The sequence below is a fragment of the Pseudochaenichthys georgianus genome, chromosome 17, assembly GCF_902827115.2.
Source record: "Pseudochaenichthys georgianus chromosome 17, fPseGeo1.2, whole genome shotgun sequence".
NCBI classification, from domain to species: Eukaryota; Metazoa; Chordata; class Actinopteri; order Perciformes; family Channichthyidae; genus Pseudochaenichthys; species Pseudochaenichthys georgianus.
The window spans coordinates 34,231,803-34,249,559 of NC_047519.1; the positions used below are offsets into that span (position 1 = coordinate 34,231,803).

General features: G+C 38.7%; 2 protein-coding genes across 2 annotated transcripts; one reads left to right on the forward strand and one right to left on the reverse strand.

Annotated features, from left to right (window-relative positions):
- Window positions 1-2,536: 2,536 nt before the first annotated feature.
- Window positions 2,537-8,323, reverse strand: dnajb4 (DnaJ heat shock protein family (Hsp40) member B4). The gene is made up of 3 exons (XM_034103752.2): window positions 7,835-8,323; window positions 6,031-6,605; window positions 2,537-4,504 (listed from the first exon to the last, which is right to left on the reverse strand). The coding sequence occupies exons 1-3, from the start codon at window positions 8,043-8,045 to the stop codon at window positions 4,274-4,276; spliced, it is 1,017 nt and encodes a 338-aa protein (XP_033959643.1). The 5' UTR covers window positions 8,046-8,323; the 3' UTR covers window positions 2,537-4,273.
- Window positions 8,324-9,124: 801 nt separating this feature from the next.
- Window positions 9,125-17,235, forward strand: slc25a24l (solute carrier family 25 member 24, like). Its single transcript, XM_034105060.1, has 10 exons — window positions 9,125-9,378; window positions 9,482-9,608; window positions 10,060-10,147; window positions 10,908-11,019; window positions 11,149-11,307; window positions 13,115-13,252; window positions 13,353-13,463; window positions 16,269-16,436; window positions 16,522-16,660; window positions 16,745-17,235. The coding sequence occupies exons 1-10, from the start codon at window positions 9,256-9,258 to the stop codon at window positions 16,918-16,920; spliced, it is 1,341 nt and encodes a 446-aa protein (XP_033960951.1). The 5' UTR covers window positions 9,125-9,255; the 3' UTR covers window positions 16,921-17,235.
- The last annotated feature ends 522 nt before the right edge of the window (window positions 17,236-17,757 follow it).

Sequence of the window (17,757 nt, forward strand, 5' to 3'; positions counted from 1 at the left end):
TCAGCGGGGCGCAGGCGCAGTGGGACCGACCCGGGATCAGCCCAGTGCACCTGTGCTCCATCACAGGAGGGGACAGCGAAATTAGACAATTATTCTGGTATTTATTTAATTACGTGCTGCTGCAGGTAATTCTATGGTGGGAAAATATTTCAGATATTGTACCTGTAAGTAAGAGCAGCAATATCAGAGTTATTCTACATTTGCAGACTGTGCACTTCACAGCTCTCCCGATTTTAATTCGGACAAATTACATTTATAAGTACTTATTTTTTCTTATTGTATGCTTTTCTTTATATGTTTATCTTGTAGAAATTCAAAAGATGTTTACCATTATTTTATTTTTCTTTAACATTATTTTTTTCAACATTTGCTTTTATTTTATTTATTTTTTATGAATGTTACATTATATACCAAAGCAATTTTCCTTTTGGGTGAAAACTTGGTAAAATACATTATTCTCATTCGAAAAAGGAATGTTAATGCACATTTCAGATTAAACTAATCAAATCGCTGATTATAATTAGTGATGCATCTGTATCTGCAAATTAACTGATACTATCAGACACAATGAAAACTTTTTTTTTACTTTTAGGTGCTTAAGCGTTTACTTGAGAAACTTTAAACGTATGACTTTACTTGTAACAGAGTATTTTAACAATGTACTATTTCTACTTTTACTATAGGTCAAATATCTGAGCATTATTTCCTCCACTGAAACAAACAAAAGTAGTTTATTTGTTGTGTTGTCTTAATGTTTTCCCCTTTAACAAACACTATATTTTTCCTCTTTTTGATACAACAGTTTAACATCAGCATCAGTCTCACACACATAGAAGGAGCAGTGTTTACCCTCCACCCTCCGTGGATGATAGTGACTCATCATTTGCACAAATCTCTCACACACACATATTGATGTGTGACAAATCTGTTCTAGCAAAAAGAACACTTTGTATTCCAGAGGCTTTGTCTTCTGTCTTCTTTTAGAAAATAATCTAACACATGTTTTATTAAGATAGAACATTTTACTTTCTACTCTAGTAATTACCCTACCCTAAGTACAATTGTGAGATACTTTTTCTTTATTTGAGTGTTTCCCTTATGCTACATTATTCTTCTACTCCACTTCATTTGAAAAGGGATGTATTGTTACCGCAACTCTTAAAAAGTACAATAATAATTTGTACAGCTTTAGTTACATTTCAGATTTGAGGTTTTATGAATGTTTGCGATACATTGAATATGTAGGTGTTGTTGAAGTTGATATGAGCACAACCTTTGTCTACAAAAGCAAAATGCAACATATAAAGCAGCATTAATATTAATCCAAAAACTTGATGTAAAATAGTAAATCTCGTATGTCGCTTTTTCGTTGTATTATAGGAACTTCTACTAAATTAAATAATCAGAATACTTTGGACTTTGGAGTTAGAAACGCAACAAAAAAATCCTGAAAAAATGAAACTTATTTGGCTTTAAAATATTTTGTATTATTAAACAAGGACCTTGCATAGACATGAATTAATCAAAAAAAAATAACAGTTGATTTAAGACAGATTGAACTATAATTAGCACAAATGTCAGCAGAAGTGGCCCGCTATTATATAGAGGGTCACTCCTCTGTGGCCCCTGAGCCGTGGTGAGTGATGTGGCGTCCCCTGGTGGGAAAACTTACAGAAGAGGCCTCTGTGGTGGCAGCTGATCTCCAGCAGCTGAGACCACAAAGCTATATTTACACATTCATAGCTTCGTCATTAGTATAAGCATCACATCCAGTCAAACATATTTTTAATTGCACATAGAAAATGAAACACATGTGTCAAACTCAAGGCCCGTGGGCCAAATCAGACCCTTAGTGGATTTCATTTCGGCCCGCAGGATCATTTCTAATTACTATTAGATCTGGCCCTCCGGTATATTGCACGCACACCTTCACTCCATCCTGAGGGTCTCCTCCACTCAGAGCCTGACCCCAAACATTGATGAACTTGCACCCAAGATGAGATGCCAAGTATCTGGCTTGAACTAGCATCAGAGCAGCTAACTGAGTTTCAATGGATGTTTCCTTCTGCACTTTGTCTCTCACGACAACAGGGCATGTTTGGTTTGTTCTTTGAGGGAAATAGTTTTGTTGAAGCTGCTGTCGGCCTGTGGAAAAATGTAATCATAAGAAATGACTCTTAGCTGCAGATAGAGCCATAAGAAATGAATGCAACTGATTATTTAATGTTTCATGTTGTTTTTATAGGCAATAATTTAAGCTTTGTTAGTTCCAGGTTTAATATGTGCAATAAGTTCATTTCAATACGTTTTGCAATAAACATTGAACCAGTCCGACCCTCGACAAGTACCCATTTTTTAATTTTGGCCCACTGTGTATTTGAGTTTGACGCCCCTGGTATATAAGCTTTACGTCAACAATTCCCATTTCACTGCTAAAAGTAAGTCAGAAGAGAACTATTTCTATCTGCTAATTGAAATATAGGCATATTTCAGGGAGGAGGATTCATCACATGCTTATAATTAAAAACAGCTGAACTTGATTTCATGTGGAAATATTTATTTTAAAATTCAAGTACAATTTCTTCACATATAACTCTAAGATGCACACAAGACAATCCATTTCATTCAACCATGTTTTCATTTGAGTAACCTGCACACAGATTTTAAGACAGCCTCCAAATTGAGGGTTGTATCTCGACATGAAGGGCTGCAAGTGACCATTATATCATTTTTGATTTAAAAACAATTAATCGTTAGGTCTGAAACTTAAAAATGTGCATCCGAGTTTCTCAAAGGTGTTGCCTATAAATATCTTGTTTCGTCAGTCCAAAAACATAAATATATATAGTTTAGTCAAATATAAAACAGAGACAAGCAGAACATCTCCATATTGGAGAGACTGAAAAGAGCATTTTTTTTAAACCATTTTTGCAAGACAATGTATTATTATCAAAAATAGTTGGCTAATATTTGTTCTGTCAATCAATATATCATTGCAGCTCTACTACACGACAAACTAAACACTGAATTACAAGTAAAAATGTCAGTAATGAAGCCTGTCAGAAAAAAGTTTAGCACTCCAGTTATGTTCATTTTTCTGGCAACTGTAGACTCACTACAAAATATTTTCAACAAACAAAACGATAAAGTGATTGTTGCCACATACATAAAGTGTGTTTCTTTCAGATATCAACAATACAGACAATCTTTCATGTCTTGCACTGATATCAACTCGGCAGCATGCATGGTATTCATACAAACACCGCATAGCTCAAAAATAGAAATAGAAATTGCACATTCGTCGCAGGGGTTCCATCTGTGAAATCTCAGTGTGTGTGTGTGTGTGTGTGTGTGTGTGTGTGTGTGTGTGTGTGTGTGTGTGTGTGTGTGTGTGTGTGTGTGTGTGTGTGTGTGTGTGTGTGTGTGTGTGTGTGTGTGTGTGTGTGTGGGTTTGTTAACGTGGGCGACTGCTTTTCTCCCCTCGTTTAGTCTTTGTTCTTGTCAAAGAAGGTACATGTCGTTTTAGGACGTCCTTTACACACATTAACACGTGTTTGCCTATTAATCTCGTACCTGTGAACTTTAATCCTGACATCCTAATTCAGTTTTAAAATGTCAGATAATTTAGGCCAATATGATATTTTTACATTACATTAAACAGTTTTAAGTTTTAAGAAATGTGACCAAGAAATGTATTGAGCAGGACATTTAATTTATTTGTATAAAATGTCCTCAAAATGTAGACTTATTAGGGGAAAAAAACTATTCATTATATAAATATATAATAACAATAATCATTTTGATTACAATAGGGTGCTACGACTCAAAGTTGTCGGTTATTAGACCTTAATACAATTCTCAGTATTCAGGAGGAAAAACTAGATAGAGGTGAATGCCTTGAATTAAGCTTTTCTATGTTACAATTAGTTTTGTTGCTTTTCGGCCAATTTTTACGTCAAAACATTATATCTGCCAATATGCTAAAAATAGAAAGATTTAAGTAGAAATTGCACAATCATTGTGGGGGTCTATCTGTGAACTCTCAGTGTGTGTGTGTGTGTGTGTGTGTGTGTGTGTGTGTGTGTGTGTGTGTGTGTGTGTGTGTGTGTGTGTGTGTGTGTGTGTGTGTGTGTGTGTGTGTGTGTGTGTGTGTGTGTGTGTGTGTGTGTGTGTGTGTGTGTGTGTGTGTGTGTGTGTGTGTGTGTGTATGTGTGTGTGTAAGTAAAGGGCTGTGATGTGTTATTTTTCTCTCGTCTAGTCCTTGTCGTTCTTCCTAAGTAGGTAAATGTCGCTTCAGGACGTCCTTGGCGTTTCCGGGCAGCGTGTCGGGGAAGTTAACGTCCAGCTCCACCACCAGGTCTCCTCTCTGCTCGGGGTTTTTGGGTACGGGGAGACCCTGCCCGGCGACAGTCCTTCTCATGCCAGGCTTGATGACGTCCGTGATCTTCATGTTGCACGAGTTCCCGTCTATCGTCGACACGGTAACAGAGCATCCACACAATGACTGAAAAACACAGGAACATGGAAGTCAGTGTGAGAAACAGCAACCCAGACATGATGTAGGAATAATAACAACTGAATCTGAAGTAAACTAGTGATCTGATATATTCTTTAAATGAATATTAGTAAGAATATGTTCTGATATCAACACAATATAGCAGAAAAAAAAAAAATAATAAACTGATAAGTAAGGCAAATGATCTACTGCTATATATTACATGAACCAAAATGATCTATTATCTATTTTTAGATTTGAACAATCATTGTGAATAATTTGACAATGTTGACAATGTTGTTTTTTAACAATAGAAAATGTTCATGTCACTAATTCAGCTAAAAGTGGAGAAAGGATCATATTTAATTCTTCCTAACTTTTTTATATTGCATTAGTTTTGTTGCTGATCGTCCAATTTCACATTGACACAATCTGCTGATAAGCAAATGTGTGGATTTTGTAACATTTTACATTTTACATTTTGGCTAAATGATTTCCTCAACCAACACACTAAAACCTGCATTCTGAATATCTACCATATTCAGCTTTAAATACCCTTAAAGATGTTGCTACATGGCGCTCAGTTTATATTGAAATGTATGAATATATTTGACATGATTTATTATAAGACTTTACCACAATTATAAATGACTTCTGTATTTATTCACAGACCCACACAAAAAGCCAAGATAAATAGATAGATATCGAACACCTAGACCTAGTTAATTGAACACTGAGCAAATTATACGACTGTTGTTTCAAAATAATCTTTACATAAGCTCCATTTAAGATCCATAAACACATCAACAGTCTATATTATTGGATGCAGTTTGCTCAGCTGTCGAGGAGATTGCTCATTGGTCATCACATGATAGCAGCTGTCCGTAATCTCTCTATTCAAAGATCGTATTTGGAGTTGGATATAATCATTGTGCTTTCTCTTGTATTTCTGAGGAAGACTATGACATGCTGCGGAAAGTGTTCTTGGAGGTCAGATTAAAGTCATGTTGATATATTCTATTTGAGTATAGTTGTAAAATATGTTTTAGCAGAAAGAAAAGCAAAGAAATGAAGCTATGTGATCGGAAATCTTTAACGTGACTAAACTAAAACAAGTGATGATTGACGTCGCACAGAGCTGATCGGCTGCTGTTCGCATGAATCGCTCACATATTCAGAGCTGAAGCACTGAGATCTCAAAGTGTTGAGGAGAGTAGGATGAACCACAAAAGTACATCTTGAAATGTCTGCATGTGGGCGGCGACCGCCTCTCTGCCCTCCCTGTGAAACGGCTCCTATTTCTCAATGTTGAAGATTACATAAGACAAAGTGTGTGTTTAGTTTGGAACTAGCTCATTCAGGACACATGCACTTTCCAGGGGAAATCCACCTGTCACCATCAGAGCATTAAAGCAGCACTCTAAAATAAATATGAGCTTGATCTGAAACACCCCTGTATGTGACTAATCCATCTATCAGACTCTAATAATACAACACACAGTCATGAGTGGGTGCCAGAACAGAAGATAACTCACCTGTCTTAAGCTGACACGCACAGGATACACAATGTTTGAGCCCTCCCGCCTAAAGTGAGGGTGTGGCTTGTCCTTGATGACGAAAACAATGTCCGCAGGAATGGTATTGGACGACTCGTCCCCCTCCCGCGGGAACGTGATCTTGGTTCCCTCTTTCCAGCCTCGCTTGATCTCGATAGTGAGAATCTTGTCCTCGTTGCGCATGGTCCTGCCGTCTGGATTTAGCCTCTTGCGAGAGATTTTCATCCTCTTGGTGCAGCCGTGGAAGACCTCCTCCAGGGTGACCCTCAGTTCATGAATGATGGCGGGGTCCTGCTTCCTGCGTGGCCCTCCAGGTCCACTGTGAGGGTCCCGAGGGAAACCGTTCATGTTGAAGTTACTGAAGGAACCAAAGGGGTCGTTTCCGTCCACCTCCATGTCGTCGTCGTCTCGACCGTTTGCTTTACGCCCAAAGAACATATCGAAGGGGTTGGAGCCACCAAAGAAAGTGGCGAAGGTGGCGTGAGGGTCTCCATGGAAGGTGTAGGTGAAGGTGTTGCCCGGTCCATCCGTGGGCCCGTTTCCTCCCTTGAGACCTGATGGGAGATAGAATGATCCGTCAGTCATCAACATTCACCAGTGTGATAGCTTTATTCCACACATGATGCACACATTGACCATCCAGTCCCCAAGACAGTAGAATTTAATTGTTAAGTCAACAAGCTATTTCAATAATGTATGAATCATAAGGTTAGTTTCAGGGGAAAGTGGTAAAACATGCTGTATTATGCCTCACCAAAGATACATTTCTTATTATGTAATTAGAAAAACATGGTATGTGTTATTATCATTAATTTGCCTTAGCCAGCATAGTACTGTTAAAAAGCCTCAGTGTCATGTTCCCTTACATAAGAATGATCCTAATGAGTCTCCAACACTTGTAAATGTAGGTCAAATGTTGTGTCTTTTAATGGGCAGTCTATGCTGGACACATGCTAAAACCATACACTCTCAACATCTTCCATTTTAGGCATATATCATATACTCAGGTGTTCACTCATGTCTACTCATGGGCATTTCTGATAACAACTTCCATGTTATCACCAATCTATAAAAAACACAGATACTCTGTTGCATGGATTGAGTGAGCCTTTAAAGGAGACATAGTGTACACATTTCCTTAAGATGTTTTGCACACTTGCTAAATGAAATGGTAAAAAAGCTTACTATGCCTCATGTAGTTTCTTATAGGCCTATATAGGAGCTGTATAGGAGATTATCTGTGATATGTTCTCCTTCCTCACATCATGCTTCCCACCCATTACCATCTGTTCAGATTCAGATACGACATGGCAGGTACCGAGTTACGACATAGCCTACTGTGCACAAATGCTTTGATATGATCAATTCAATTCAGATGTAAATTAGGTTATAGCTATATATATGCACAGTGTGTTTAATATACATTGTTTTATTTGACAGGGATAGTGCATAATGCACTATCCCTGTCAAATAAAACAATGTATATTAAACACATTTGTAAGAAAGTCTGAGCTGGAAATGGTGACAGGCCTTTATTTCTCTCATAACAGGGGCTTATTATAACTGCAGATATGGTGCATTTGATCATTCTTATAATAGATGCACAGATCGAGGCCTATGATGTGCTGAACAGCTGTTTTTAAGCCTGCTGGTTACAGAGAAACTTGAATTAAAGCCAGCTGTGCTTTACATCCAGTCAATCCGGCTTTGTAACGGGATTTTACCGGTATATTGAAGGTGTGACACAAAATATAATTACATTAAAATAATAAAAACACCTTACCTTCCTCTCCATACTGGTCATAAACTTCTCTTTTCTTCGGATCACTCAGCACTTCATATGCTTCAGCGATTTCCTTAAATTTCTCCTCGGCTGATGCAGACTTGTTTTTGTCCGGATGCCATTTCAACGCCTGTTTTCTGTAAGCTTTCTTAATATCTTCCTCTGTGGCTCCTTTGGAGATGCCCAGCGTTTTATAGTAATCTTTACCCATTTTTACCCCCAAGTATCCCCTTGTAAAAACGACCACGAAATACCCTTGCAGGGGATGTATGCAGTGCTGGTCGTCGGAAGGCTGTCAGCAGAGGCTCAGTCTGGACACATGAAGCCGCAGACAGACACACAGAGCCGGATGAAAAACATTTAGAGACGGTTAGTCAGCGCGGAGGACCTTCTGCTATTTATCCGTGACTGGATGACCCTCTTTAAATAGCCTCGGCTCCCTCCTCCTCCCTGCATCCATCCGCAGAGCCAAAGTCAAACTCAGAAATATGAAATAATTCTGCTTCCGGTGAGTGTGTGTGTGTGTGTGCGTGCGTGCATGTGTGTGCGCGTGTGTGCGCGTGCGTGCGTGTGTGTGATATAATATGAGATTAACACAGGTGAAATGGGATAGGCTATGCAATGCGTATTCACATATGATAGACATGATAATTACGCCTCAACTTTGAAAAACTTAATTGGTTTTCTTTGTTTAATATAATGTACTAATGTGTGTAGAAGTATTATTATTACTTATTTTTATGTAGCCTAAATATATAATTTGTATATCTTAACGCACATTTTATTTTCTAAAATTATCATTTTCTTCACATAAACCACTGACCAACAGAAGCAGAATATTGATATTATTCTAGTTTATTGTACTTTACTGTGCTTTTGTTTTGTACATTTGTGTGTGTGCGTGTGTGTTTCACTGATTCCTACCTCAGCTTCCACATCATTCCCATTGTATCCACTTGCCTTAACCACCTCAACACAACACGTGTGTCTATGATTGGTTGCAGTGGTTTAAGCCAAGATAAAGTTATTTCCTTTTTGCCACCACAAGCAACACAACATCAAGTAGCCTACATGTTCATATATGTCCTTGTATTGCTACAATGCCCTGTGTGTTGTTGGTGAACACTAGCAGGTTCAGGATGTAGAGGAGAGGGCACAGTGATGATGGACGGTGGTGGGCTCTCTCGCAGCAGCAGCGCCACCTGCTGCACCATAGAGGGAATTCGTCATTCTCTTTGAGATAAAGTAAGCATTTCTGCTGCACTGAGCACTGCTGCCAATGAGTCAGCGTCCGAGCAGAGCTGCAGCTCAATAATATCTGATGATTTATCAATGCATGCATTTCTCCCTTGATGAAGAAGAGTGCATCTTTTTGAAACATATTTTTTTGAAACTGGGGTTGACTTGTTTCTAAATGCACCATGGATCAGTTTCGTGGTTTATTTTCTAAACTGGATCAAAACGACGATGGATTCGTTTCAGTGTCGGAGCTCCAAGACGAAATGAGGAAGCATGGGATCCTCTCAGCTGATGGAAAGGTCCAGGTAATGTTGCAAATGCATACATGTTTATCTAAACAGCAATACACAAGGCTATACCCTTATGTCATTCATTCACTAATCAACACACCTGCTGACTTTCTCCTAGAATATCATTGAATCTTATGACAAAAACAAAGATGGCCTGTTGGATTATAAAGAGTTCCTCGGTTACATGATGGACAGAGAGAGGAAATGGAAAATCCACTTTCATGACCTTGACAAGAACAAGTGTGGTGAGTGGGACGTTTGTCTGATAATGTTTTGTTTATGAAGGAAACAAAAGAGAATGCGACAAAGTGCAAAAGTATTGTTAAAAACGTACATTTAACCCCATGTTTAGAGTCTTTAATCTTTTTTTTAGGCATTACTCTTCTTATTTTAACAATATCATATATGAATATTATTACAATAATTATAGCATATCAATGTGTTTTATGTAGAAGATGAGTCATCACATGTTTTCATCTTCTTTATAAACAGCTATTAATGTGAATTTTTATGACAATAAATTATGTTTTCAAGGTCAGAAAGGAAAAGTAGACTTGCTTATGGTACACAGCACCCTGTGCAGCCCTGTTGACTGTGACCGTTGCACTCAGAGAGTTTACTGTATCACTTCCCTGAAATATGATAACGCAAAGAGCCCTATCTGTTTGTAATCATGTGCATTTCTTCTCTGATCAGGGGTGATTGACCAGGAGGACATCATATGTTTGTTTAAGGAGTTAGGAGTGGTCATATCAAAGCCGAATGCAAAACAAATTATTCAAATGTAAGATATTTATCCAACTACATCATGGATTATTTTGTTGTATTTAAAGGACTTTATCAGTTGTAGCACTGGGTTTACCTGCGTTTAGAAGAAACACACACCTTTACAGGGGGTATTATATTGTATTTATATTGCACATGTGATAATGGGTTAGTAAGAACTCATAGATTACTTGAAAACCTTTTTTTTAATAATACACTTTTACATGTTTTTGCAATGAAATGCATAAGCTCAAAAAGAAAATGAGCAGTAAGCAATACAAAACGTACAAACAAAAATACAAAATAAATAAACAACCAAAGAAATGGTTGTTAAATCAAAAATAATATCAATTTAGCCCAAACTGAAATCTGATTACTTTGTCATACACGTCTTTATTACCTAGATATTGTTAATAATATCAAATAAACTCTTGTAATATAGGCAGTTTAGGGTGTAAACATATTGTTGTCATAGTTTCCTTACTTTTAGTCAAAAATTATAATCTTGACCATCCTGTTGTAAGAAAAGAATAAATGAATGTTTTGTGGACCTTCAATTTGAACTCACTAACAAGCAAACCTGTGCATTATGATATTATAAAGGCTCATAAGAGCTTTATCACAACTGATCAATAAGGACATTACCAGCAACTTTTGAAATCTTATCAGTGGGTCTTTTGGTAACTTAATACTAGGATGATGTTTGATGAGGAAATCACACAGCTGCTCATTACAGTCTGTGATCAAAACAAACCAACACGTGTTTATCAATCCTCCAGGATGGATAAGGACAGCTCCATGACGGTGGACTGGGCTGAGTTTCTGCACCACGTCATCCTCAACCCTGTGGACAACATAGGGGAGCTGGTGTCGTCATGGAAACACAGTATGGTAAGATATTTTTTGGCAGCTTCACGGTCAACTGTGTTACTTTTGATCATGATGTGCAGAAACTGTGACACATCCACTTCAGCGTTAGTGATACCAGAGAATAGAAGATGATGAATGCTCATTCTGCAGGTTTTCGATGTGGGCGAGAGTCGTGCCATGCCCATCGAGTTCCCCGAGAAGGCGTCGGGCTTTGGGGCGTGGAGGACGTTTGTTCTGGCAGCGGGTCTGGCTGATGCTGTGTCCCGAACTGTGACGGCCCCCATCGACCGTCTGAAGACACAACTGCAGGTCAGATCCAGGGTCAGGTGTTAGGGAAAAGCATGTTAAGACAAGACATCCTTTATCCCCAGGGGGAAATTCCAATTTTTTGGCAAATGCCTGAAACACACACATGCATAAACATGTAGGTAAATATAACTGCATTCAAGGAGTGGGTTAGAGCCTGCCAATGGTTCGACACCATGGAGCACTCTGCGGTTTAGGTGAAGGAAGCTAAAGGACACCCCTCCAGCTACTCTGTATTTTGTTTTGATTGTGACTTTAACCAGCAACCCTTCGATTGCCAACCAAGTCCTTACAGAGATACTGACATCCCTTTTCTTAGTTTATCTGATCTGATACACTTATAAACGTGAATATGTGTTATCTTCTAAAGCATCCCATAACATCTAGACTATGTAACACATCCATCTGAGCCCAAAGGTCTTTGCAGTTTAGATGATCTGTGCTTGTTTAGCTTGGTTAAATGACCTTCTGATAGACTTTGAGAACAGAATCCAAACCACATGAAGCATCAGGCGTTAAAGGTTTCTCAAAGACACAACATTTCTTCATGTCAGTTTAACAACATGATGTAAACCAGCATCTGTCAGCGTTCAAAACAAGTTTTACTGTTAGATGTGGTTACAAATTCTGATAGCAATTCCAGGTTCCTTTATAGTACGTATAACAGTTACAGAGAAACAGTCGTTATCAATGTACATCTCAAATCTCTCTCTCCAGCAATGCCAATCAAATTATGTTCAAATGAAAAAAGGATCACCCTGAACAAATTGAGGCATGTTAAAGTAGGCTTTATAAATGATGATATTTTTGGGGATTTTCAATGGATATTTTAGAAAAATCTTTCTATCAATTATTTGGGGGCTGTGGCTAAGTGGTGGAGTGCTGGACTTCGAATCAGGGGGTAGTAAGTTTGAGTCCCACTCAAGTCAGCATGTCGTTGTGTCCCTGAAGACACTTCACCCCAAATTGCTCCTGTGGGGATTGTCCACAGTATTGAGTACGTAAGTCGCTTTGGATAAAAGCGTCTAACAAATGACATGTAATGATAATAATATTTTGACCATGATAGCCATGTACTGAACATCTGATATTATGACAGCCCTGGATGCACATATTTCACAATTTTCTTAAAAAAATACAGATAGTAATTATTATTATTTTTTGTCAGCTACAGAGAAACATTATGAGATACAGACCAAGCTGTTTCTAAAGCAAACTTTTTAAAGATTTGAGAAGCATAAGCAACTGTGATGACAGCACTGAATGATCTTCAAGTATCAGGAACAGGCAAATTATGTAAAACAAAGAAGGCTAGCTGATAACAGGCTATCTTTACCTTCAAGACACAGTACAACCAATCCGGGACAGCACTTAACAACAAAGAACACTTATCTGAGTTTTTGTTCTTCACAGTTTGAGATGTTAATGTTTGGCTTTGTAAACTACACAAAAGATGATCAGATCACATCTTAAATGCTTCTCAAACTCTCTAAAACTTATTTGTTGCTAAAAAAGAATTGCACTCATTTGTGTGCAAGGTGTTGGGAAAGAAGACACAATGAAAATGAAGACAAGCCTAAATGATGTCCTAGGCACTTTGTTATTACCTACAACAACATTTTCAAAATCATAAACATCTTTTAATAAATAAATCTCACAGTTGTTGTCAATACTAGTGTATTTCAGCGACCTCGAATAGCACCTGTACCTCTTTTCCTCAACAAAGGTTTTTTTTTTTCAGGTTACTGCACATGTATTGTCCCTGTCTCTATAAGCAGTTGATATTTCTGATATTTTCTGTGTTCTGCAGGTTCATGGATCCAAAGCCTTCTCTCAGGGCTTTTCGGAGATGAGGGCTGGTGGTCTGCGGTCGATGTGGCAAGGCAACGCCGTCAACGTGCTGAAAGGAACACCACAGACTACGCTCCAGTGTCTTATCTATGCCCAGGTGAGGCAGTCGCAGGAAAACTCTCTATAGTAAATTATTCATGCAGTAGCTTCCTATTTATAATTCAGCAGTTCACTCAGAGTTTCTCTACTTTGTGCAGATGAAGGCGTACACGCAGAGCAGCACACAGCAGACTTTGACGGTGCAGCAGCGCTTCGGGTTGGGCTGTGTGTCCGGGGCCGTCGCCCACGCTGCCTTCTACCCTTTAGAGGTATTACAGATCTGAGGCAGGTCGAATGCTTTAACATCTCTGTCCTGTCCTCATATTTTAATAACAGTGTCCCATTACAGGTTAACACAAATCATCAATGTCCAAATGTCCTAGTTGGGTACATCATGATGCTTTGGTTTAGTTATTGCAAACAAATGAGAATATGTTTCTGTTTTTTTCAAGGATTCAAGGCTTTTACTGTCATTTGTGCATAGCTACAGTGTAGTTATGATAATTAAAATCTTAGGTCACAGGCTCCTCCAACAGTGCAACAACAATAAAACAGATAATAGTGCAAGTAAATAAAATAAAATAGAATATAATAGAAATAGTGCAGACTAGTCCATATACAAGTAATTGGAATATTGATATAAGTTGCAAACAGATGAATGTTATGGATGTTCTTTCAAAAGTTGTATCAAATACTGTGAATAATATTTAGCACTTGGGTGCTTTAGACATTATCGGCAGGATGAACATGAGCATTCATAAGGTCTTTCGACACGGTGAACCATCAGATCCTCCATTGCACTCTCCAAAAACTTGGAGTTTCAGGCACTGCACTTTCCCTCCTCACCTCATACCTCAAAGACCGTACCTACAGGGTAACTTGGAGAGGGTCAGAGTCTGACCCTTGTCAATTAACTACAGGGGTCCCTCAGGGCTCTGTTCTTGGTCCCCTCCTCTTCTCCTTGTATACAAACTCGCTCGGATCAGTCATTAGCCTGCATAGTTTTTCATACCACTGCCATTAGTTGATGACACCCAACTAATTCTGTCCTTTCCCCGCTCAGAGACCCAGGTCGCCGCACGCATCTCTGCTTGTCTAGCTGACATCTATCAGTGGATGTCTGCTCATCACCTCAAGCTCAACCTTGACAAAACTGAACTGCTTTTCCTTCCGGGAAAAGATTGTCCCACTCTTGACCTAACAATCAACATCGGCACCTCTGTTGTTTCCCCGACTCAGACTGCAAGGAATCTGGGTGTGATCCTAGATAACAAACATCGCTGCTACAACCCACTGCTGCAGATACACACTTTACAACATCAGGAGGATACGTCCCCAGCTGACCCAGAAAGCAACGCAGGTTCTGGTCCAGGCTCTTGTCACCTCACGCCTAGACTACTGTAACTCCCTCCTGGCTGGTCTACCTGCATGTGCCATCCGACCTCTGCAGCTCATCCAGAATGCAGCGGCTCGTCTGGTCTTGAACCTTCCAAAATGTTCCCACACCACTCCACTCCTCCGCTCCCTTCACTGGCTTCCTGCTAGAATCCACTTCAAGACACTGGTACTTGCGTACCATGCTGCGAATGGATCTGGCCCTTCCTACATCCAAGACATGGTTAAACCGTACACCCTAGCACGTGCACTCCGCTCTGCATCAGCCAAACGGCTTGCTGCACCCTCGCTGCGAGGGGGACCCAAGTTCCCATCAGCTAAAACACGTGGGTTTGCTATCCTGGCTCCAAAATGGTGGAATGAGCTCCCATTGACATCAGGACAGCAGAAAGCTTACACACCTTCCGGTTCAGACTGAAAACTCATCTCTTTCGACTCCACTTCGAGCGATAGAATTACTAACAAAGAACTGCTAACAAAGCACTTATATACTAACAAAGGACTGGCTTATCTAAAGCCTGTTGAGTAGCACTTGAAATGTTTGGCTCTATGAAACCTGATGTACTTACATGATTCTGTTTTCTTCAAGGTTGTATCTGGTCGAATGTACTTATTGTAAGTCGTTTTGGATAAAAGCGTCAGCTAAATGCAATGTAATGTAATGTCTTGCTGACTCGAGTATCAAGTAGATTTGATGTTACTTTAGGATTCAACTCCTCTACATTTCGGTGTCAAAATATAGTACTTTAAACTTCACTACATTTGTTTGAGACCTTTACTAGAGTTGCAGACATAGCGTTTGGGTGGGTTTTTGTGTAGATTAGGTTGCACAATAATAAGTAAGCTATTTAAATTAAGCTCCACCTTTACCCGCTGCAACATTAAAGCACAAGTACTTCTTCGATGACTGTGACTAACATAAAAAGTTGAGAGAGAAAAATTGCACAGTGTTATCTTTTGGCGTCATTTCTTTATAGACTTTATTTACAGAATACTCAAGACCCTTTAAACCCTGACCCATCTGCTGTTGAGGCAGTTTCAATAGCTCTGGTACTTGAAAGCAGAATGGGCCATCGTGCTTGCTTATACCCCTCCTTGTGATTTATAATGGTAATACAATTACCATGTAAGCGTCAACGTTTTGGCGTGTCTCATTCTCCTTAGAGAGAATAGACACTTTAAAGAGGTCACTTAACAGATGTCTATGTTATTCATTGTCTGTGATGCTTTGGGGACTTTTCCCACAATAGTTGTTGACCTCTGAGTCCAAGTCATGCAGATTAGTGACATTGTTTAATTTCAGTAAAACACAGGTAAATGTTACTGTTTACTCTACTTCTAAAATAACCCGTTTTATTTTCTAGGCAAACCAAACGTGTTCATGTAGGCCTATGTATAATCCATCGTATCTTCAAATAAACTTTTCACATCAGACATTTTCAGTTTCAAACAGTCCTGTTTGTTCTCAACATGGACATTTGCAAAAAACATCCTTTTTTAAAGCATAATAGACCTTTAAATAATAGACCCTTTAAATGGAAGTTGTTTTTGACCTGAGACTGCTCTCTGTTGTTTGCATTAATCCCAACAATGTCTATAATAAACTGAAACTTATCATTTGTAATGTTTTGAAACAGTGTTTTATTTTAGTAATCTCTCTCCTCTTATCTCCTCCACAGGTGCTGAAGGTGAGGTTGAACCTGCAGCAGGCCGGCACCTACCACGGTGTTGTGGCATGCGCTCGATCCATCTACAGAAACGAGTCGCTGTCCTCCTTCTACAGAGGATTCAAGCCCAGCGTCCTCTGCATGATCCCCTACGCAGGCGTGGAGTGTGCAGTTCATCAGGTGAGACAATTCAGCTCTCAACGGTCAAATATACGGTCATCTGAAATATTTGAAACATATATTAACTGTTTGCTTCTTGTTGCAGTCGATCATGAACTGGGCAAGGAATAATCCCACCTACAACAGTGACTCCAAACTGTTTTTCTTCAGTTTTGTGGCCTTTGCTTCTGGACAAATTACCAGTTACCCGCTGGCTGTGATCCGAACTCAGCAGCAAGCACAAGGTACACCATTTTCTGTCACACATTTTAAGATTATTTGGAACCATTTGAGACGTTTTACTCATCCAAATTTGTCTTGTTTTTCAGCTTTCAGCCAAGATTCTCGTCAAGCTTCAGGTGTACTACAAGGACTTTTAGGGATATATGAAAGAGGAGGAATTAGAGGATATTATAATGGGATGGGAGCCAGCTTTGTCAGAGCTATTCCATGTGCTTTGATAAACTACACTTTAACTAGAACATTTGAAGATCTGGTTTCCTAAACAGAGTTTAGAGTTTTAGCATAGATCGTGATCACTCCAGAAAACAACGGCACTAAAAACTGTGAACTCTTAATAAAGTTAACAGAATTTACAAAAGCAACTTGAATCTTGGAATAACTAAAGAATGGATGAACCAATGATTCATCATGTGATTAAATCTTGAATACTCTTTTTTTTTTATTGAAGCTTGAGTTAACTCAATGGTTTACCAAAGACACAGAGCTTATGACATACATTTTTTAAATGCATGGTTGACTTGAAATCCAAAATGTGAAAAAGTGTATTAATGTTCTGCTTGAGGCTATGGCGTGTAAATGTGTGAGGCCTGTACATAAAATGTTATTTCATAAAAGTGGTCAGATATCTTATTTGCATCTATAATTTAACAGTGTATGTGTTTTCATGCAATGAGCAAAACATTACAAACAATTCCTTGTTAAAGACACAGCTACAAAGGTATTATCAGATAAGGAGATTCTGGACAGTCAAAGGCGGAAGTTAAATAATAGCGCACAATTGAGCAGTAGCCAACAAGAGTATTTTTATTTTCTGCTACTTTAGTCCTATAATACTCCAGTACATGTATTCAGATCATTTTCTGAAACTTGAAATATTGCACTTCAAGAAATCATTCTGCAATGCAATTCATAAAGCTCTATAAATCTGGTTAAGATTGTGCTAATTCTTACTACTTTATAAAGCCTACAGCTTGGTAGTTAAACCTACATATAATTTATACATTATAAGATAAAACTAAGGGTAATAAGAGTATACTACCCTGAATCCAAGTATACTTTCTAAAAAGTCTCAAAGTAAATAATATGACAGCAAATTGTA

What these genes read in the sequence shown, in the direction of transcription:
- slc25a24l (XM_034105060.1), top strand. Translation starts at nt 9,256, where the DNA reads ATGGATCAGTTTCGTGGTTTATTTTCTAAACTGGATCAAAACGACGAT. An exon ending in GTCTGAAGACACAACTGCAG is followed by an intron (nt 11,308 to 13,114) that starts GTCAGATCCAGG and finishes TGTGTTCTGCAG; the next exon opens with GTTCATGGATCCAAAGCCTT. An exon ending in AGTGTCTTATCTATGCCCAG is followed by an intron (nt 13,253 to 13,352) that starts GTGAGGCAGTCG and finishes TACTTTGTGCAG; the next exon opens with ATGAAGGCGTACACGCAGAG.
- dnajb4 (XM_034103752.2), bottom strand. Translation starts at nt 8,045, where the DNA reads ATGGGTAAAGATTACTATAAAACGCTGGGCATCTCCAAAGGAGCCACA. An exon ending in TGACCAGTATGGAGAGGAAG is followed by an intron (nt 6,606 to 7,834) that starts GTAAGGTGTTTT and finishes ATCTCCCATCAG; the next exon opens with GTCTCAAGGGAGGAAACGGG. An exon ending in TGCGTGTCAGCTTAAGACAG is followed by an intron (nt 4,505 to 6,030) that starts GTGAGTTATCTT and finishes TGTGTTTTTCAG; the next exon opens with TCATTGTGTGGATGCTCTGT.